This window comes from Aythya ferina, assembly GCF_964211825.1.
Source record: "Aythya ferina genome assembly, chromosome: 9".
Taxonomy (NCBI): domain Eukaryota; kingdom Metazoa; phylum Chordata; class Aves; order Anseriformes; family Anatidae; genus Aythya; species Aythya ferina.
In genome coordinates this window covers 18,689,206-18,712,395 of record NC_140305.1, presented here as the reverse complement: position 1 = coordinate 18,712,395, position 23,190 = coordinate 18,689,206, and the positions used below count along the sequence as shown (strand labels likewise).

The 23,190-nt window shown below is 45.8% G+C and overlaps 1 protein-coding gene across 4 annotated transcripts in view; it reads right to left on the bottom strand.

Annotated features, from left to right (window-relative positions):
- The window catches only part of DIS3L2 (DIS3 like 3'-5' exoribonuclease 2), a 188,836-nt gene that overhangs the window by 58,748 nt on the left and 106,898 nt on the right, over positions 1-23,190 (bottom strand). For all 4 annotated transcript variants that reach the window (XM_084528891.1, XM_084528892.1, XM_084528894.1 and 1 more), the window contains 3 exons: positions 14,377-14,489; positions 7,450-7,557; positions 2,301-2,534 (listed from right to left, as the gene is read on the bottom strand). In XM_084528891.1, coding sequence (XP_084385017.1) covers positions 2,301-2,534; positions 7,450-7,557; positions 14,377-14,489 — 455 coding nt within the window. The remainder of the gene's footprint in view (positions 1-2,300; positions 2,535-7,449; positions 7,558-14,376; positions 14,490-23,190) is intronic.

Sequence of the window (23,190 nt, the reverse complement as noted above, 5' to 3'; positions counted from 1 at the left end):
ACCCTTGCCTGCCTGCCTGGGGCTGGAAGTCAGACCCGGTGCAGAACTGCATCCATGGGAACTCAAGGAAGTGGGGGAACAAAGGCAGAGGGACTAATCTCGTTCTATTAAAAGCTGCAGACTGCTTTGTCCTGCCACATACGCTGAACATGTCCACACACACGCACCCCCCTCAAATACTGTTTGCATTCAGGCCTTATAGTAACGGCTTTCTCCGTGCCTTGGGGAGGGTGTAGTTTATCAAAATGCAGCTCTCAAGGCAGTACTTGAAAAGAATAAGCACGGGGAAAGTGTCCCTTGAACTAAAACACACTTCCTTCTCAAAGACCATTACTTTCACTCTGACACTTTTGCCAGAGGAGACAGATTCCACACAGCATGAAATGCCACTTGAGAAATGCAATCCAGTTTATCATTTGGCTATGCAGCAGGCTGGCTAGGAAGCAGCCCCTTGTGGTGCCCTTAGAGGTGGCTTTTAACCCAGATCTCACCAACCATGCTCCAGTATCACATCCTTAACGGCTCCATCATAACAGCACAGAGCAAAACAAACCACCGCTGATCTTTTACAGGGTATTACTGGAACAGGAGGCTTCCCTGGCCAAATCCTGCCATCTAAAATGTCACAAGTGTTTTAAAAATATTCTCCCTGAGGATATTTTGATAACAGGTACTGAACTCAGACACATCTGGTGTCCATTCAGCGCAACACAATGTGACTTGTGTACCGCAACCAGAGGTTGGCCTTTCTGGAGCACAGCTTCCAGTCACCATGGGTTGTTGTTCCAGTGCAGACATCACCAAGGCTTCCCCATTAGTTCATCAATATGAAGTGCAAAGGCTGGTGGTTTTGTTTGTTTTAATGTTTCTCTAGCATTCACTGTGCTTGGAAACAAAAGCCCAGCTTATTAACCACTGTGCGATAAACATTAATGAGGGAAGCCTCTGTTCCACAAGAAGGTTAAGCAAATTCTGTAGGAGTTCAAACTAGGAGTCTGGTTTCCAAAAATTACTTGAATCTGATTTAAGAAGGGACCGTTTCCTATGAGAGGGAAAGATCAAATGAGAAAAGGGGACCTTGAGCAAAAGCCCTTGGCTCCAGGCTTATTTATGTATGCCTAGCCAGTCCTTTAAGTCCTTCAACAGATTCAGGCAAGATAGCCTCAGCCACCACAATTCCTACACCAGAACATTTATCCTAAAGTATAATCATATAACCCCAACCTCCCCTACTGCAGTTCAAGATACAGATGTCTCATTCTGCCTGTCTTACACATGGGGCACATCAAATTGCCTTCTCTTCAAAACAGCTTCACCAGGCTAAGCCACGTGCTCTGCCAGGGAAGGTCACTGCTTACAGACACTGGTTGCTCCCTCTGTACAATCAGACCACGTTTCCCTGCAACTGGAGACAATACTGCAGCACAGAATAAAATGGCAGAATTGCAACATACCTCTTACATACAATAGTCCTGTTTATACATCTCGGTACGCTAGCTCCTTTCTCAGCAGTATGATTATGTTGTGTTGACTCATTCTTGTTTTGCAATATGTAACAATAGAGCTTCCTCCATCAAACAGTCTCCTGGTCAGGAAGGCCACTGGGTTCTATAAATTACCAGAACCTGCTATCCACAAAACCTGTCAGAAGGCACCTTGCAGCAGCTGAATCTCAAATGCAAAAGTATTTTTGCTGCAGCAATCTAAAATATCTGGGTCTACTTATTAAGTAGAAATGACACAGACAACAATTGATACCAGATTATTTAAATTGCCCCAGACAGAAAACCTCCTCACTCGCATTTCTTCCTAAAACACACCCACTTATAAATATTAGCTTAGATTACATTTTAGTCATTTTCCCTGCCCAGAGAACTCCTATGAAAGTGGTGGAAAACATGAGTATTGCAGGCACAAGAATAAATGTGGAGGATAAGCCCTTTGCAGTGTAATGTGCGTTAAGGATATCTGGAATGCTTGATGATGAATGACACCGTCATGACTTATTTCACTGTGTAAGTTACTTACCCAGTTTACTACAGTTTCGTGATTTTGAAAAATGCTGGAAGATGGACCACTCCTTAAAAAACAGGATTATTTTTCTTTAGATTCTACTTTACTTAGTGCTTTTGGTAAATAATTTGATGCCATTTTTAAGATGACATTGGCACGCACACCTGCCTTTCTATTCCAGCCTGACTCTCCCCTTGAGTTTTTGGATTGATTAGGAAGTCCTAAGGGAGTACAGCAGGGAATTGCTTCAGTGGACTGAAAGCCCCTAAGGGGCTGGATTTACTCACCTGGTCGAGGCGCAGAGCACCATCAATGAAGCGCTGTTTGCGGAGGTGCTGGGCAATCCGGTGCAGGTTCAGCACAGCTTGCTGGACCTCGGCTACTGAGTGCTGAGGGGAGACAGGGGGTAGCTCTTCAGGTGAGAACACCTTCCCAGGGTTTTCAATCATACTCTGTGCATGGTCGTAGCTTAGCTTCACGCAGGAGCAGATGACTGTCCGCCCAAACCATTCGTCCAGGATCTGCAAAACACGAAAGCAGAGGGAGATCTGAGGACTTACTTTACTCCCAAAAGCTTAGGAGGTTGTAAAAATATTGTAAAGAATGACAACAGACCTCAACACTGACTGTCATCTTTGAGGAAATATCTTCTCATACTGAGGCCATCAGAAGACCTTTTGCCTACATAGATTCTCTAGTGTCTAATAAGGTGCATAGGCACAATAAAATCTTTCCTTCATATAGGAAACTGCTTCATTCTCCCTCCTCTGCCTGACTTCACTCTTTTATAAAGCTCATAAGAACTACAGCCCATCTGGGAGCTGAAGTCAGTCAACTGACTCAGAGCTTAATAGGTGCAGGAGTGGCAACAGACAGAGATATGTATACACAGAGAAGGCTCTTGTACCTAAAACACAGCAGACTGCAATCCACCTCTTCAACTAAAGTCTAAACAGCAGGGCACAAGGGGCTGGCTCTGCAATACTGCCTTGCGGTGATGTCGTGTTTGGAGCATACCAGGGAGAAAGCTGTAGAGACCCCAGTGTCTGACGAGCACTTGTGAAAGTGCCTGAGAAAGATTTGGATGGGCCTGGAGGAGAAATGGCCTGTCACTGACCCCTTTTTCTCTAATCAAGCCTGTAGTGTGAGGCCTTAACTCAAGTCAGAAAGCATTCTGAGCTACAAAATTACTTTGGAATCTACAGGAAAATCATGGGTAAATCTCCAATGAAATTATTAATTAAATCAGAAGCCATTCCCATTTTAAACTCTGTAACAGAATATTGATGTAGAAGTAGCAATTCGAAATTATTCCTTAAAGCAGAAAGGATTTAACATATTTTCAGGTGAGATATGTAAGAGTCCAACAGCTCATCTAGCCAGCGAGCAAATGCAAGGGGCAGAAGGCTCTTCAGAAAAGTGAAGAGCACTGGCATGAGGGCTCTGGAGAGGGATGCAGCCTGTGATAACCCCTTCAAAGCACAAGTGCTCAGAGAATAGAGAATAATAATTCTACCTTAGTTACAAGTGCCATCTTCATCAGGGATGAGGTAAAGCCTGCAAGTGACAGTGTCTGTGGAGAACAGCCACCTCTAAGACAAGGATATTTCTTCAGTAAGGCAAATCCTCTTCTTAAAAGGAAAGGATTGAACCCCAAGATACCTTTGCTGTCTCCCTCCCCTGTGCCCCACAACATCAGTAGGGTATAACTCAGCAGCTCAGACCTCCGAAAGTTACAGCTTCTGTGTTATTTAAGCTCATTTTCAATTAGAAAGTGTCCTAACAGATGGGATGCAGCACGGGATGGCTCGGAATGTAAAGTGCTCAGACTCTCGGCTCTTGGTTATTGTGTGCCCTCTACCTACAAACAAGGAAAAAAAAGAAGAAAAAGGCAAAAAGGTGGGAAAAGAGATGATGTAAGATTGCTGGCAGCACCTGCCCTGTGCTCTGCTGCACCCTGTTAAATGTGGTTCGGCTTCTTGTCATGGTATGGGATCCACATCCACCGGGTTAGCAAATCTGATGACATCTGCTGGACCCAAAAAAAGCTCCTGGTACTAAGCAAGACCTCTGATGTGGAAGAGGCTGTGCTGCTCCTTAAAAGACTGACTTCCGAAACTATTAGATGGTTGAAAACGGATAATTCAGACTTTAGCAAGGTGTGGATGGTGCTCAGGTGCCAAAAAGGTGCTGCTCTTCGTTAAGCAAGGCTGAGCAGCCTTCACATGAGCTGAGCACTTCCACAGGCCCTCCAACTGTAATAGGCAGTTCCTCCAGCTCCAGCTGTTAATTTCTGCATCGAAGGTCACTAACAATCCTGGCTCTCACTACTTTATGCTCCCAAACTAAATATTTTATGTTTGGAAAGCGCTCTCATTTCGCTTTACAATGCAGGTGAGTCAATTCCATCCCACACACGCATGGTTGAAAGGACTGGGCACAGAGCAGAGGGTAATTCTGAGGACGAGCACTTTCTCCAGTCCCTGGGCTAGCACCGACAGCCAGGTCTGAGGCTACACGGTGCTTTCTGCCACTGGTTTCCAAGAGCTCGTTCTGTCCTTTGCAGGAGGCAACAGACCGGATTTCCACTTTGCTGTCTGAATTTGAAGCTTTCAACAAAATCTTATTTTTCTGCTTGCTCAGAAGAGGCCAAATATTTCAGAGCTCCACTCACTTCCTTGTAAGATGAGAGATGCAGCAAGTTGGGCCCCAGGAATAGAACTAGAATGTCAAATCTCAGGCAGGCTACACTCAGGGCAAAGCGTCAGGACAAGCAGCCCAATACTAGCAGACATTAAAATTCCTTCACTTCTCTGTTTCCTCAACTCCTTTTTCTGTTCTTGGTCCCTCGAAGGCAACCAAACAGCGTGATGCAATCTCTGTTCCTGCAATGGCTCTCACAGGTGTAAATTAGACAGGGACAACCCTATGGGAGGACTTTTATTAATGAACCCAATAACCCACTTCTCACCAAGGTTGCCTGGACGCATTACACATGCCTCTTGCAGGCAAGGAATGGAGTTTTGGATGCATCCTGCCCTGTGCCGTCCAGTAATTCCTGCGTGCAGTGAGCAGAGCTGCCAGGCTGAGCCCTGCTCTAGCAGGCTCACTTCACTCTACCCAACATCCAAGTGCCTCCTGGAAAAACCCTCAATTTCTGCCTTCAGCGGCCATCCGAGCAGCCTCAGGGTAACCACAGCCTCGCGTCCCTGGTTTGGAAACCCAACCAGAAGAACGGGCAGGCTCTGCTCCTGCAGGGAAAGCCACACGGGATGGGCAGAGCAGTGCAAAGGAGCAGCGTTTCAGGGGGGTGAGTGTAGCACGTCCTGGCTGATGACAACAGTTCTGAGCCTGGAAAAGATGTTTGTCTGTCTAGGTTGTTTCAGGCTGAGGCAATTTCTCTTCCTCTCTGGTAGAAGGGACCAGCAGGGCTGTGCTTCAAGCACACCACCAAGCAATAACAAAAAGAAGAGTTGCATCGTTTGTTTTCAAATATCTTTCTGTTGACTGCATCTGAACACGAACGTGCTGCGTTGTTCCTATAAACGCCCAGCTCTGCTTCTGGAGAACAGCACAGATACAACAACACGGTTAACGCCTCTGCCCTGGGAAAGTCATCGCGGAGACATCATGTCACCATATCCCACCGGGGTCTGTGCAGCACTGCTCAGGCAACATTTTGTTATGCTCACAGAAAACGAGGAGATTAAAAACTCCAGAATGCAAAAGCAACAAAAACAAGAAAGTGCCTGTCTCTGAGGAGGGCTGAGCCTGGCATTATTTTTCTGAAAGAAAGAAGAAATAAAAACCCCCAACAACTCGTCAACATCGCAGTCTAGTGAGGAATCTCTGTGGCTTTTCCTTGAGCGAGGCATTAGCTGCAGACAGGTCTGCTTTGGAGCAGTAACAGCGGGAGCTCGCGGTGGTGCTTGCTTCTAGCAGTGCTGTTGGGCTCTGGTTGTCCACATCAGGGCTCTCGCCAATCTCCACCACCGGCGGGGGTTCAGGGAGGTCAGGTGGGGGCCTTTGACTCACCTCCTTTCACCCATTTCACCCAGGACTGCCATCCCAAAAGGCCTCCCAGGAGAAACCTGGTTGCTGCGATGCCCGCAAGCAGCCTGCTTCCCGTGGGGATGTCCCTGAGATATCCCTGCTCCTGCAGGGATCAGCGCCCCGAGCAGGCACCAGGTTGGTGCTGCGGTTCCTCTGCCTCCTCGCTGGCCAGGCAGGGTCAGTCTGAACGCTGTTCGAAAAGCAAATAATGGGTATATTGCAGGGAACGAGAGATAAGATTTAATTAAAAGCTTATTTTAATTAAGACTTGGTTATTAACTGTTCAAAGATTGTTCAGAGTCAATAAAAGGCCCACCAAGTAGCTACAACCAGAAGGCACGAGTAAGCACGCTGCTGCTCCAGGAAATGGGATGTTTTTCACATTGAAGAAATAAAACTCACCTCAGAGCCAGAGCAGGGACTAGCTGGAAAAATACAGATATAGGACTGTGACTACATGTTGTTAAAGCACAAACCGAGCCTCAGTATCCTTTAGGGCAGCATGGACAATAATAAGGAAATAAAGTACATTTTTGTGAGAAATTACCAGATTGGCACAAGAAATACTTAACGGAGAAAGTTGTGCATCAACACAACACTGGTAAAAAAATAAATCTGAGTACAAAAAGTGTCCTTGGCACAGGCTATTTGCCAGAGTCCTCTGGGACAGGCAGGCTTTAGCCCTCTTAGATTACAGGGGGAACCCCAATGATCACCAAAGAGGAGATTGCTGGAATTGCTACTAAGAGTGTAGGAGAGGAACATGGAGAGAAATCAAGACCTGGGGAGAGCAGCAGGCAGCCGAAGACAGCTTGCTGCACTGATAGACATCACAACTGGTCCCTGGGAACAACACAATGTTTGTGTAGGCATGGAGGCTGAAGTATGCAGAGGATGGAGCTGTGCCTTTGCTGAAGGGCTATCACACTTCACATGGATCGATGTTATTTGCAGCACTGAAGAAGAATGAAACAGTCTGTTTATCAGGGAGACCACAGAGGAATCCTCATCCACTGCATTGCACAACTGCCCATGAGCACAATGCAGGGTTGGAGTCAGGGAGAAACATCTCGTCCCACGCTACTAGCTGTGAATTGCTGCTGGAATTAAGACATTAAATGCATGGGTGTCCCCTGGCAAAGGAAAATCCTCCATTTCTAACATTCCTACAAATATCCTTCCTTTCCCCACCATGTTAGATCACTCCAGCCATCGGTAAGACAAGACACAGTCCTACACACTCTCTTACTGTTCACCAACATGTTCTTTGCAGTCCAGCCAGCTGTTGTGGAATGGCATTTTTACCATTTGTTTGCAATGGCAGGGTCTGAGCACTGAGGCAGGGCTGATTAGCAGAATGACTGCCTGCCTGCTGGGAGTTACCTTGCCTTCTGGAGTCACCTTCCACATCACAGAGAACGTCAGCCTGTCTTGCATGGGATTGAGACTGCATAACTCCTCACAGAGCAGCTTGGGAAGCATCGGGATCACCTGGAAGAGAAGAGAGCCTCGGTGAGCTGTAGGCTTTTAGCAGAGACATGCCTCTGGCCAAGCTTCCCTTGCCAGCTGGTAAAAGAGAGGTTCAACAACACATGGAAGGAGAAAATGCATTAAACTTTCAGGAGAGGTGTTTCTGCCATGGGGAATGCAATATCCTAACTCTGGGACCTATCACCCATGCCAGAGCTCCATCCTGCTTGCTCTGCTTTCTACTTCTTTTGCATTGCTTTTTTGGCACTGGGAGGAATGAGGAAAACTCAGCAAATAAAGGAAACTCGGTGCTGAAGAGACACGGTCCTGGCAGCCGGGAGCTGGCAGCATGGATCTGGGAACTGTCCTCGCTTTGCCACCAACGCCTGTAACCAGGCAAATAATGCAAGTGTGGGGCTGCTCCCTGCAAAGCATAAATGAAACTTCTCCTACGCATCACAGGGGCGGTGCACAGCTTTAATAAAGATTAAGGCACGCTTTGCAGCACAGACAGGAATGTGTAGATGGTGAGACAAACAAAAGCACCTGTTTTATGACTGTTGAACAGGGTGTTTGCAAACAGAGGGAGAACAATGATTATTTTACTAAGCTTAGCTCTGTTTGAACAAAATGTCAGCCAGGAGAAATCTCGTTGGCAGGGATTTTTTAGCCTGTGCCCTAATTCCTTACAATTAATCAATTTTTCAGCTGTTGATCACCGAATTACCAAACCACGTATTACTCACCTGACTAGAGCACCAGAACAAAAGCTTGGAGCACATTCACGCTATAGCAAGGCTGAGCAGCTCCAAGTGTTTCTACCATCCCTGAGTTATTTCCCAGGTGAAGCCAGCAGTAAAGCTAATATTTAGAAGCTGTTTAACGAAGCAAGCCTAATCATTTAGAGTTTCAGATGCTTATTTCTCTACTCGTTATTAACCTCTGTGAACAAGCAGTAACTGCCCTCAAAGAAATAACTTCTTCTTCTTGTTTATTCCGAGTGGTAATTTGGGCTGGCGCTTTCCAGAAAAGCTCAGAAGAGAAATGCTCTGCTTAGTTGAGCTTGCCATCAAAATATTTCGGGTATTTAATTTAGTTTCCATTTTGATTGCTCTCCTGTGCCACCCAGCAAACAGAAGAGCAGCAGCAACCCCAGCTCTTCCAAACTCCCTCGCACCAATTTGGTGATTTTAGAGATAACATTTTCCATCAGGGCACCAAGGGAATGACTGTTCTTCCAAACAGCAAGGAAAAAAAAACTCTCAGGTGTCCATGTTCTCCTCAAGTGCGCACACTTCTTATTTACCTTTTGCTTTGAAGGGAAGGCTCTTAAAATATTTAATCACATTTGCGGTTTGGCACCAGATGATGGCTATAAATCCATTCTAATTGCACTGCATATTAATGCCAAAAGGTTAACTGTACGGCCCCTGCCTGTCAAGGAGTCGCTTTCAACATGAATCAGCAGCACTGCTTCAGCTGGAAGGGCACGAGGGCACAGATTACGATAAGCTGTTTCCCGCAACACAAAGGCCGTCGCCTCTGTTATTCCAGTTGTGAGAAGCCCACGAACAATGCTCATACATTCATAACTCACAGATACAGTACGTGAGGTCTGCCTCGCTGCCTGGAAGGGCCCGCGCCACGAGGTTATAGACTTAGCATGAAGGGTGCCAACCCCTGCCAGAAAGGAGAGAAAATGGGTTTATAGACTATCGGAAATCCCTGCCTGCCTCTGATCGCCCATGACCACCGTGAGACCCCCAAGGTTCAGGTCAGTATCAACAAAGTGCTGGCACTTTAATAAAAAAGCTCCCAAATTCTTTTCCATCCGAATTAAAAGCTGCGGTTACCAGCCTCTCTCTCCCCTCGCCATCACCCTGTGATTGATTTTTTGGTTGTAACCGATAATGTTCTGTACTTACGGAGTATTTCTGCGCCTTAGCACATCCTCTCCCTTCACATCTCCTAGAGCAATAACAATCTGCTAGCACAACGCCTACATGAAACATGAAAGCCCATCCACAAAGAATAGCCCGAACGAAACAACAGGATGCTTGTTTTAAGTGTACTTGAGCAGGATTAATATCCGATTCAAGAGGCTATAATTCTATGGAAGGGCTTTCAATGATGTGAAACACAAGCAAAGCTTTAACTCAGCTCGTAATTACAGCACTAAACACTCACCAAGCAATTAGCTGTAACAAACCTACTGTTAAATAGGGAAGCATCAACCCCCGGTACCCTTGTTCCACAGGAGAGAAACTTTAGGCAAAGCAACTTAACCCAAGCCACACAAGAAATCTCACAGGAGAGCAAGAATTTAGTCTGGCTTTTTCTGGGCTCAGTGAATACACACGTATCGTAAGACAACGTGACCTTGCAGTGAAGGTATTTCCATTTTACCCACCTTACTGAATTAAAGGAGGAAACCTGTTTTCAGCATCATGACAGTCCTGGCTAACTGCCTCCCTCTGCTTTAACATCGCAACCCCCTTCATGCTCTACGTGGAGAATAAAGCAGCTGTCACAAAGCACAGAGGTTTCTAAGTCCTAAATTTCCTCTTCTGGTCTGATCCTTCAGACGATTCGGTCGCAGTCTGAAAGGATTCCTAGCAGTTGCAAGCCAAGCATTTCACATACAAAGATGTCACAACTGTGTCAAATTGGGAGAGTGAGATGTTCGGGGAGTTATCCCAGGGGCTGCCCACGAGGAACTTGTGCAATAGGATTATTTTCATCTCTTTTTCAAGGAGACGCAGGATGAGAGATTTCCCTAAGTACGTTTTTAATGCCCAGCGAAGCTTTATCAGGGTTGCATAGCATCACCTCAAATAATCCAGAGGTTGCCCAGCATCCTTTAAATACTTTGCCCTTTCCATGACTGGCTGCCAAGAGCCAGCAGAGCCTGCCAGCTGCCCTGCGGAGTGCCACAGCGTGCAGAAACCCAGCTCGCTGAGCCACTGCTGAAGGATACTATCTCCTGTGGGAAGAGCTTTTCTTCCTCTTCAGGTGCCTGTAGTAGGGAACACATCCTTCAGCTTGGTTTTAGTGTAGCCAGAAATAAGGTCACCGGTGCTCGTACAGGGATTGTAAGGCTGGGAACAGGGGGTGCATTCAGCAGGGCAATGGAAAAAACTTTTCACAATGGAGAAAAAAAAGACCTACAAGCCCTAAGAAATCCTTTCTATCACAGAAAGCATGGCTGAAGAAAGGCTTGGGTGGTGAGAGCTTGTCTGTTTTCCAAGCCTTTCTCTCGGCCAGACTAATAAAAGGCATCATCTCTCCCCACCAGCCCAGTAGGGCCCAAGAGATACTGGAAAGGGCACTTTGAGCAAAAGGCTGACATCCACAGCGCTTGCAGCTGTGGGTCTGCATTTCAAATCTGCTTACAGGCAGCAGATTTCTCTCTCCGTACTTCCAAGTGCCACATGCGAAATCTTCTTAGGGCCGGTGCTGCTGAAGCTGGCTGCAGACGCAGCGCTCCCGCTGCCACACAGCACCAGAGACCTGGGCAGCAAGGAAATGCCCAAGGAAGAGTAGGTTCCTCTGGGGCTGGGGGGCTCCTACATCCTCGTCCCAGGGTTACAGGACTAGCAGGCTTCTTACCACGGCTTGCAGCGCTGTTTAAACCTGGCTCTTGGATGGTGAATTCCCTTCAGACGCAGCAATGTCCTACCTCCTGCTTGTGGGAGCCCTTTGGGTTTTTTTCCTTTTGCCTCTTGGGCTAGCAAAGCGCTTCCAGCATCCTAGTGTGAGTTTCCAGCCTCAGCCTCATTCCTCGGGAGCTGGGCAGTGGGAGGGAGCACAGGCACCTTGGGATGATAAAACTCCCGTTCCCTTTAAAATCAGAAACATCTGCCGCAGCCACGACGGACTCACTGGCCAGGAGCAGAGCGGGGTGGCTCTGATCAATGGGCTTGCTGCAGGAGCTTTTCAAGGAGCAGATGGGGAGGAAAAAAATCGGACAACAGATAAAGGAAAAAGGGAACAAACTCTGGCTAAGCCTACCCCTTAGTTTCACCGAGTTGCATGGATGGTTTCGCTCCCATCAGATAATCCCACTCTGAGGCTGGGCTCAGATGGATTTCGACCACCACTGACTCCCGGGATGACCCCGTCTCCCTCCACCAATTCGATGGGGAAGGATTGTTTTAGCCAAGGGTTTCCATCGGCTGCTCTCCCCGGAGCCGGGAGGAGGGCGCCAAGGTCTAACAATGGGGTGGGCTCAGCAAGGCTATTGCTTACCCGCTACAAGACACTCAGAGGAAATAGGCAATTTGTTTGCGAGCCAAGATTTCTGCCCGAGAGTTGTATCAACACTTCCATGAATTCACATTTCGAGCAACTCTTTGTTACTCAGCCGGAGATTATCAAAATATCAACACCCTGACAACCTGCTGGTGTCAAGAGTGAATGTCTCGAAGTCCTTGGACTCGACGTGAAGATAGGCTTACAGATCAAATCTTTGATCTCAAGTATAAAATAGGACCAATAAAATATCATACGGATTTATGGCTGACCTCTCCCTTGAGCTGCTTCACACCTAAAATAACACTCCGGGATGTGCCAAAAAAGAGGAAACTGTTTAGGTTTTCTCGCTTCTTAAAACCTGATACACTCGTATTTCAAAAACTTTTGACTTTTATTAAATAGACTGCTAGCAATTACACAATAACTCCCCTTCTGGATACATGGTTCAGGAAAATTAAATATGTGGCTTTATTTAACTTCTTTGGGAGGATTAGCGTGGTGCTAACCTCTAGCAGAATCACAGCTGTCTTAGGAAACAATTCCATCAAAGGAAAGCATATTTTCGACAAGAGTCACGCTACCATCTTGTTTCAGACAGCCTGGCTGCTTTCCTTTGCCCATCCCCTCTCTCCTTTTCATCTCTTGTAATTAAAATACTGACCAACACCGTGTTTTCACCATCTAACCTACTTTGTACTCTGAAAACGTATTCTCTCCAGGGCAGAAGTGTGGGTAAAACACTAATCCTGACTGCTAGGCCATGGCAGTTGAAGAGCAATGGGAGATTATGGCTGTGAAAAGGCAATAAATAACTTAGTTGGCATTACACATGACTGACTGGTGCTGGGGGGAAAAAGGCACTTTGAAAGAACATTCAATTAGCTTTTGAATTCAGCTAAATTTTCATGAAAAAAATCTACATACAAAAAAAATTTCCTTCTCCCTTCGGTAAAAAAACTACATGCCTTCAAGCCACGGTATTTTGACTCAAAAATACTGCCACGGCATCTCCCAGGATTACAGCTTCGCTGCCCCGCAGTGACGTTTCCCCAGGGCCAGCCCACGTCTCCCCCGGGGAGCGGTGGCTGCCGAGTCACCCGTCGGAGGTGGAGGCAGAGCATCGCAGCGCCAAGGGCTTATCGCTGCAGAGACCACAGGGTTGGGAAGACTCCTGTGCCAGGACTGCTGTTTCCATGAGATATGAGCTTCCAGCTCCTGGAGAACACTCACTGCTAAGCGGTGTTTTCCAGCCAGGCCACTCCTCGGTCCCCTCTGCATCGCTCTCACGGCTACTCCACGCAACCCGTGCCCTCAAAGACGTAAAACCCACGGACCTGCTGAGACACCCTGAGGTTGTGCCTCACCACGTCTACCCAAAAATAGTCCTGAAACAGCTACTAAAGGTTAACAGCTTGATATCAAACCACTAATTTGATTTCAACAGAGTAAAGGCAAAATAATTTATGATCTGGAAAGAATGGATAAAGCACAGGAAGCTAACAGAACAAGCATTATTACGAGACCCTCCCCAAAGAGCAACCCTGGGAACACCCAGGAAGGGAGGAGAAGAATCACCCACAACCCTGAGTACCAAGGATGTGTTTATTACACCACAGATGCCCTGCCATCTGGGAAAGGGCTGAAGAGTCAAGGACTTCTACAACCTGACTGAAAGGAAGTGTAGGGAGAGAAAGAAAAACCTGCCCTTAAGAGACTGTCTCAATACTCCTCTTCATGCAGCTGATGTTTCAAGCCAGCACAGGAAGCCAAAAGCCAAGCTTCCTGGCTTCCTTTCACACACAGTGCCTGCAATATAGGAAGTGATTCTGCACATTCAACTTAAAATCAGACCAAAAAAAAAAATCATGCACAGATGAAACTTGGGTGTTTCCTTTCCAATAATGTTAAACTTGAACTTGGTCATTTCTAAAGTTCAAAAATCGTGTTTAACGTTTGGTTCTGTTACCCTAAAATCTCTACAGTTTTAAATATCTCTTCAGTGTATGAAGAGAAAGCATCACTTTGCAGTATTTGGGATGCCCAGATAAAAGAAACAGTCTGTGAAATACTGTGGTCCCTCAAGATGTGAGATGGCACAGGGTGTTTTACACCACACTCTGCTACGCATCCACATCTGGGAGGGCTTGGCTAGGCCTACTGCAACGAAGACAAAAATGACAGTCTACACCACCACCGTATCAGCAAATTTCAAGCCTGCAACAGCAAAGCAGAGAAGCCAAGTAGGATCTGTCGAACTCATCTGAGTCTCAGGACAGTGCAAACACAGCCATATGGCTTTGGGACCTGAACTAGCTGCAGGTGAGCAGAGATGCTCCTGAGCTAACAAGCATTCCCAGGTTTCTGCCCACAGACACACAGGCATGAGCTGCTGCTTCACCCAGTGCTGTCTTCGTAAGTCCAGCTTTGTTAACTCTTGCATTTGTCTCCATCAGTTTGCTCATTTCTGTAGGTTTGCTGCAATAATGACCCCATTTTGATCAATGGCATCTGAAAATTAACCTTGAAAATGAATTTATGGTAAAAGGAAGACAGTGCTCAGAAGAAAAAAGGACAAGTTGTTCTTACCTTTTGCACTAAGTAGACGCTGGTTGCCCTTTCGCTTGCCACTTTATCCAGCGCTGTTTCTTCCAGTACAAAGTAGCTTACATCCGCAATGTGAACACCCACCTCAAAGTTCCCTGAAATTGCACAAAGAAGTCAGTAGGCTGCAGGTAGAAATGAAGGAATTTAGGGGGCAGGAGGAAATAATTCCATCCAGAAGTCACTTTTCAAAGAAAAAAAAAGAAAAAAAATACAGTTTTATGATCTGCACATTTTCTGCTGGGCCACTTCTGGCAGAGCAATTTTCTGTGATGTATGAGTCCTGTGAGCTACCACAGAGCCAGGGCTAGGGAGACAGCAAGGAAATGGATAAGAAACTGACAACAAGTGATTTTCACAAATCTTTTCTCATTCTGACAGGTCTGAATGCTTTTGTGTATAGATCTCTCTGACGTATTCTGTGTAATTACTCGTATATTTAACTCTGTCCCCTTCGACCCTTCTCCCAGTGCTCCCACAACCCTTTTACCTTATGCCTAGAACTCACAAAAATGATATTTCTGTCCATCTCTTCCCTTCTGAGATGAAAATTGTGGACTCTCAAGACGCCACCAAATTCACAACCACTGTGGCTACAACTTACCTCATCCTCACATGTAGGTGTGAATCTCAGTGGTGGGTACGTGAAATCCCTTAAAAGCCACGTGGCTACATCTTCCCAGCTAGGAGCTTGTAATAGTGAGCCCAATTTTCATCCCTTTGCTGTCAGACAGCAGCAAGCAAGAAATATGGGCCCCTACCTGCAAACAGACACAATTCCAGTACAGGACACAATTTCTAGGCCTGCTTTGGGGCTCTCCGAGCTGCGCTTGCTTCCACCTCACTCTGAGTCAAGCCCAAACTCCCGCTGGTGTCCTAAAAAGTCTTAAATGACTTAGCATCAGGCTATGCAGAAATGCAGCTTTCCATAGGAATACTCTGATACCTGCCTTATCCTTGGATTAGGCTTTTTATCTTCAAATTAGAGTCTAGCCTAAAAGCACCTTAATTCCAAAGTTAGGCTGGAGAGGAGTGTTACTGAGGATTATCGTGAGGTTTTGGCAGTAATTTGAATTTGGAAGAAGCGATCATCCTCAGCTTTGGAAGTAATTAGTACCTTGGTCCAAGAAATTCTGGTTTGCTAATCCTCAAAGAAGCCTGGTGACCTTTGTTTTCTCTGGAAGGGCTAGCCTAGATTTGAGGTGCTTATTTGTAGAGTAGTTCTAAGTGCAGCGGGTTCCTAATTATAACAGTTGGTTCTTTAGAGGAATTCACTCACCTCATGGTATCTATAAATATTTTCCCTTTCCTTTATTTTTTCAGAAAGACAACATAATAAGATACCACACCGGTTATAATCCTGTTTGTTTATACACCTCGCGTGGAGTATTATCAAAGCCCTGAGCGTCACATTTTTGAAGGACGAAATATTAACAGCTGCTGTCACTACACAGCCTATCTGCCTGGGTGCCCAGCTGATGGACGGGTAACGGTGCTCGATTTTAGCAGAGCAGGAATGGAAATTTCTACAGGTGAAGAGGAAGCAGGAGAAGGTTCAAGTTCGTAGCAGGAGAGCCACCCAGCAAACTGTGCCACCGCTGCCTGGGAGTGCAGGTAACGCCGTGTGTGACAGGCTGAATGTGTAACAGCTCATCCAGCCGGTTGTACCAAGCCGTGTTTGCACAGAATTTTGAGTCTGGAAAGTATTATCTTGCTTTTTGTATACCTGATAGAGCACAGATGTACAGGCAGCAAAAAATTCACAGGGAAGACAGGAGCACTGGGGTTTAGGTTTGTCCACATAACCTACAGTCAATGGGAAGTCCTGCGGAGAGCAAATACCGTGGCAGCAGGGGGAGAAGGCAACAATCCCATCGCACACCCAGGGCTGAACTCCACCACTTGGAAAGCTGGGAGAAAAGGCTGCAGATTCGATGCTTCAGCTCAGAAAGCTGCCTACAGCTGTGTTGTGATATTATCAGATGCCTTGAAAGCTGCTCTACATGGATTAGGCATCCAAGCCTGAAACTACTTAGACAGTAAGTCTTAGACCAACAGTTCAACCAACAGGTTTAATATTACACGCACTCGAAGCCAACGCACTCAGAAGGTAAAAAAATATTGAACACTTTGAAGTCAATATTGTAATGTATTGACCCTGCAGGCAAATATTGACTAAAGGAAAAGGAGAGGGGGTCATTACATCATGCCTTTAATCGCACTTTAATTCAATATGTGCACTGTTACATACATGAACTTTTTGTCCTCGGTAGAAAATCGACAAACCAAGAAAGATCTCATTGCATGAGATAATAAAACGTGGAGTTCGCCAATGAAAACACATTGAGAGGAATTAAATTTCACTCAGGTTTCCCACCAGAGGTTCTAAAAGCCGGGGTCAGCATGAGCCCCCTGCTTTTGAACTTTTAATAGAAGTTCTATCTAAATATTTTGTTACATCCATTGACATAATGCAAACTGGCAGCTCTTGGGTTTGTCTTGCTTGAGCATGAATCACCCTATCTCCCTCACCCCCAAAAAATTCAGACCAAGAGAACTTGAAGATACAGGCAGCGATCAACCCAGCTGATTTCTCTCAAATCTCTACTTCTGAATGTGCTGTGCAAAATGCCAGCCTAAGCCTGCACTGAAATACCTGCCTGCTGCTCTCCCCTGGTTTATTTGCCAATTGAAATGAAAAGTGTTTCTCTAGCCACAAAGTTCTTTCCCTGGCATTCTCTTCCAGATCCACAAACAGTTTTTCTAGTCTCATTAATTTTTTATGACAGTCACAAAAGGAACATTTCACGTTGTGAGTCTTGTGCTATTTCCCAAGGAAAAAAGAAGTATGTGGCCTGAATGAAAGGAAAAAAGAGTTAAAGCACCATTCCTTTACCCAAAAAGCTTTGTCAGAGAGAGCAGAGAAGAGGAATGGTGGACAACACACGGACCACACACCACACTCTGCTACACACTGCCTACTCCACGTTCATTTTGATGACAAAATCGACGTCTCCAGCAGAGACTTCAAGCCTTGGCATGTAGCTCCCTGTTTTGATAGACTTCGTTCCCTGAAATTCTTGCAGAGAAGAGTACTTTACAAGCCACAGACTTGCTTCAACCCAAATTTACAATTCTCCTACAATGAACCTACAAGCCCTAAAGCCACACTACTATTTTAAAGGTTATTTTTTAAAAGGTGTCTACATAAAAATATACAGGGGATTAAGCATAGCACTTCATACAGCTGATATTTAAGCAAGAGCTGAAGGAAATGTGTACTGCAATGAAAAACGCTGAAGGCACTTGGATGGCTCCTTTCATTCAGGGTGGAAAAGTGGGTGCAAAATTGTCATCCCAAACTCCATCACTATGAAGCTGCTATGTGGGAGATGTTTAGGAACAGGGAATGCAGTTTAGAATCAAGCAACACCTGCTTTATTAGCCAGCTGTACCCTACTCTCTGCAAACAGAGATGGATGGGAGAGAGGACACAGAGAGGACAATTTCCCTTTTCAACTTCACCATGACACAGGTTGCTGGAACAGCAGAATAAAATGGATCTGTGTTTCTCCAAGCTTCTAGAAGCCTGTTTTTTCCTCTAGAAGCTTACCAAATGATCGAGCTGCTCATGGCAGGCCTCCCCGGCACAAAGCTGCCCTAGGCACACAGCAGTTTTAGAGAAAGTTCAGCTCCTTGATCCGAGAATCTGGTTTATTTGAACCCACTCCAAAACCTTGTGTACGTAACACTGATACGATGCTAAAATCAAAGGAGAATGGTTCAAGTGTGGCACCTTTGAGAACAAAGAACAAGCTGTTCCCTTTTTTTTTCCACTGATGATCTCATCCTTTAGGACAAAACAGTTCAAAGAACTTTTTTCCTTCTTTACTGAAAAAAAAATTATAAACGAAAAGGATTAGCAAGGAAGAGCTGGAGGAAAAGGAAAAAGACCTTTCAGTCTGTAAATGCTCCGTAAAAACTGCCAGCCCAGCAAGTTGTATCAAGTATTTGCCCCAGGAATTAGACAGTTGAGCTGAATTTATTTGAACAGCATGCAAGTTAACACAATGGCAGCAAATCCTTCTCCATCTTCAGCAACCCTCGTCAATCCTAGTACATATGCAGCGAGAAAGACCAAGCAAGCTCACATCATACCTCGGTATATGCAGATTTTAGGAGCATGGAACTTAAAAATGCAACTCCTCAAGGATAAAACAGCAAAAGGTAATTCTCTACCATGCAGACACACTCCCCTTCATTTCCATCTCACCTTCACACATCATCATTCTCAGGAGAGAGGACAAGCACTAATAGAGTGTTAAGTCAACTTAAAATTTAAGACCAAATTTTTGTATTAGCCGGTATTTCTCAAGCTGTCTGTTACCCCTCAGTAAGGGATCCATAGGAAAGTTCAAAGCCAATTGCAAAGTGTTTGCTCCAGCCAGAAAACAGCCAACCACCCAGCTGCTGCCAGCAACTGAAGGTAGCTGGCTGTTCCCTGGCTACACCAACTCTGGCAGCAAATAATTACAGCTCTTCCCCATTCCCCTGCCCTGGGGGGGGGGCTGCTGCTGCTCACTTACCTGCGAAGCAGTATTTAGTGCCTTGCAGAAGTACGAAAAACTTGTACAAAGAGAGACAGACGAGGCCTTCCACCTACATGAGCATTTTGCTGCTGTTTGAAGTGTTGAACAGGATCTCATCAGGGCTGAGGTTCTCCTCTGTGGCTGTTGGGCACAGGGGCAAGGGCAGTCTCTGCAGAAGAGGCTCAGCCAGCCAGCAGGGGCTGCAGGCAGTAAGAGGGGTGCACCCAAAACAAACACGACTTGCACGGAGGCAGAAAATGGCACTGACAACTGAGGAAGCTGCTGGAGGTAACTAGGGATCATCACAGATGTTGAATACGAGCCTTTAAATGAAGGACCCAACCCAAACACCTCTATTTTCCTTCCCATGTGTATGTACTACACTGGTACGCTGACAGCCCAGGAATGCAGAAGCGCCCCTCTGGGCATGGAGGCAGAGACAAAGAGAAGAGAGTGACTGCCCGAGTGGGAGAAAAGAGCAGGAGGGAAAGGGAAAAAAAATAAAAGAGCAAGACATAGAACAGATTAATACAAAAATTAAAGTGGGACTGTGGAAAGAGCAAGCTATTTGTCTTCTCTGCAGTCTGAAGACATAGGTGGGTGGCTTTAATTCTCGGCTGAGGTTACTTTTCCACCGCAGGAAGCCAAGCTATTGTTCAGAAAATCAGACAGTGTGCTTTATTTTTATTTTACTTATTTTAAAATAACAAGGAAAGTGCTTAAATTTTACTTGTGTGCCCTAGGGCCATTTTGCTTTTTGAAAGCACAGTGCAACTGAGCATAAATCCATTAACTTGTTTATCAGGAAACCCAAGTTTTAAAATTATCACATGATGTTGCTTTATCCAACCGAAATGCAACTAATTACACCTTTTTTAAAAGCAATTAATTGCTTTTTCTTTCTGAAAAGGTCTCTTCCTTGACACAACCCCATGAAAAGACTCTGGCAAAAGGGATCAGAATTCCGCATCTCAAGAGAGCGGGACAAGTCCCCAGGGCACAGAGCAGCAACTTTCCCAACCAAGCATAAACATGACTTTAGTAAATGTTGCAATGACTTGAAAATAGGAAAAATCGTCTGCCCAAACAAACAATAAGCACCTCTAAAGGGTAACGATCCACAAAATACTACGTACTCCCAGGCTCTGCTGCCAGCTTGGCCTCCAGAACCTGTCCAAGCCCCTCTGCTGCTGGTTTGCATGTGAAACGTCCCACGGAAACATCCCCCTACGCCTTTCAAGCCATTTGACCTCTTCTTTAAAGCCTGCTTAGTCACTTTTTTTCGAGGTTTGTAGCACCTGGAGACGCAGCCAAGGTCAGGCCCCCAGCTCCGTGGGCTGCACATTCCCATGCAAAGGGAGAGGGAGCAGCAGCTCACGCGGCGCGGCAGCGCGCCCGCTCCATGTGTCTGAACCAGACTGGAAACAGCAGAAGGGCTGGGTCTTGGCTTCTGCTTTGCTTCTTGAAAACAGTTAAAATTGCTTCCTTTCTATCTCGACCACTTTAGCCTTTACGGATCACATTTACCTCGTTTTCTTCGGGAGTTGGGGACGAGGAAAGCTGAGATTTTGCTCATTTGATCACACAAATTCAGGAGCTGCAAGATGGGCCAACTCCTCCAAATCAGTAGAACTGAAATTGCCCCCAGTTCTTCCGAGCTGAGACACAGGATGAGATCACAGGTTAAAGGGAAACAATCTTTAGTTACTCCTCCCGTATCAAAAGTTTTGGCACTTCCAGGATTTCTGAAAGTATCTAAGAAGCCACTGATACAAACGGTGATGTTGCAAGGGGCGATGCTCTCAGTGATCCTGAACCGGGGAACGTTCAGAGCATTTCTTAAAAATAGATGGGGGAAAGGGGAGAATGACACCATACACGCACAAAAAAAATAAGTTAAAAGGTTAGGGTGGGACTTCAATGAGTCTAAACTCCAGAATGATTCCTATCTGCTCTGTAGTGACTTTTAAAGCACGGTTTTACTCAGCTCTTGTAACTACTCCAACCTTTGGTACTTTTGTCTCCGGCACCGGCTGCCTGTTACGGAGATGACTGTGATTTCACAAACCAGCTTGGGATTGGCTCCAGGTACGGCACAACACAGAACTCGTGCTCATTCGGTGCCTGTAGCGATGAAGGACAAGTGAAGATGAAAAGCAGAAAAAATGTTCTAGGAAAGGAGCCGTTCCTGAGCTGAACACTTTTTTTTTTCCATGAGCCCATCGGCAATTCCTTAAATAGTTTCAGAATTATGAGGAGACTATCTATTACTGAATTAAATGCTGGGAGCAGGTCTTCCATGTGAACTGCATACAGTTTTTGTCTGTAGCAGCTAATAAATTCAGCAATGCCCTAAACCCACTTGGTAATAGAATTTAAAAGCTACCTTTTATACTGCAAAACAAAACCAGTACAAGCCCGTAGCCGGGCACTTCACTCGTAGTGTGTTACAGAGCTCTGAGTTTTATACACAAACCAGCACAGCCCAAACCAGTTCAGTGCTGTTTTAAATGCTTTCACTATGGTTAGCATGAAATCCTCTGCGAGGCACATGCTTCCCCACGCTGCCCAGCCCTGAGGAGTACTTCAGAGAAGGCTCTTGGCCAGCAAAGTATTCCCAGCCTCTTAGGAGAGTGGGAGGTCAAGCCTCCCATGGGAACATGGGGTAGATCTTCATGCTGGTTGTGTTCTCCAAACCACCACCTTCCACGAGGTGGAAACAAGCTGGTGATGGATCAGAAGTCGGGTCTCCAGACCTCACTGAATATACCACGATATCAAGGCAGAGAAAACCAACACCCGAGTGTCCTCTCCTGCCAGCAAACCCAAGTCAGTTCCTCACCTTGTGACAGGAGATGCTGCCAGCCAGAACGCACCCGCTGCCTACACCGTTCCTGAAAACTGCCTTCAAACCTGATGCAATAAGTTAAGAGAACAGAAGAGCTCTTCTGTGCAAATGTTACCACCGCACCATTAAGCTGGATACTTTCACAAAGAAGGGATTCTCCTGGGCGAAAAGCACTAAATAGTCAGAAGGACAGAATTTACGTAGCATGCACCAGATAAAATATTTAATTGCAGACTGAAGGACACAGGGAACGATATCTAACAGAATAAGCATGCAGCAGAAAGATTTGTTCACACTGCTGAACAAGAAACCAGGAGTAAAATACAGATGAAAGAGAAGCACAAGTATCTTAACAGTAAAAGTCAGGCCAGACCACGGGACAGTTGCGGACACAAAGCATAATGATGGGAAACGAAGAGATTGTGCCATTTGGACCAGAGGCCCTTGGAAATCTTTTCCAACCCTAATGATTCTGTGATTTCTGTGACGCATCAACTCTGGCCAGCATTAGAAAACTCAGACGTGTGTCCTTATGTGCTGATGCCTATGCCCGACCTTTTTTTGCCCGTGCAGGATTTCTCCCCACTCCTATGTCGGTATCTGTTCACAGTGCAGAGGGTCACAGGTAAGCTGGTTTCCTCCATGCCTGCACGAATGCCTAGAGGTCTTTGTGAGGTGCTAAAACAACAAGAGAGGTTTGAAAAATTATATTGACTTCTTTGCAAGATTCAAGTGCAATGAGTAAAATGAAGGGGCGTAAGGACCTCAAATACATTCAATTTCCCCACGGAATGCCAGGGCTTGCTACATGGCCATCCCTGGGAGAACCTCCAGAGGACTGCTCGTGACTTAGGCCCACCACAAATCTTTGCTACTCGGAGTCTAATGCAGGCACTTGGCAGATGGATCTTTTCCCTCTCACCAAGACAAGCTGTCAAGCAGATCACCAAGGCAAATGTGTTTCTGTGAACTCAAATTCCTAGCTCAGAGAGCACTTGTTGCTGGTAGATAGGAGTTACCAAGGGAGACTGCGCTCAGCTCTTTCAAACACCTCCTTAACAGCTAGATTTCCAGCCAACAAGATGAAGGCAAAAGGACAATTTCTGGCATTTGCGCTGTGTTTTGTTTATATCTCTATTCCAAATCCCATTCAAGAGGTTAACTCCATCAGGAAACCAGCAGTCGCTGAATTTTAAGAGATGGGAAGTGGCACCCAGCAGCTTTCAAGATGAATTACAATCATTTGGGGTGTAGGATGGCGTCCTGTTCCTGAAGTGAAGGTTTAGAGTGGGGAGGGACCTGCCTCTCTCTACTGTTAGGTCAATCTCTTTTGTGATATCTCTACTGAACCAGTGTAATCCA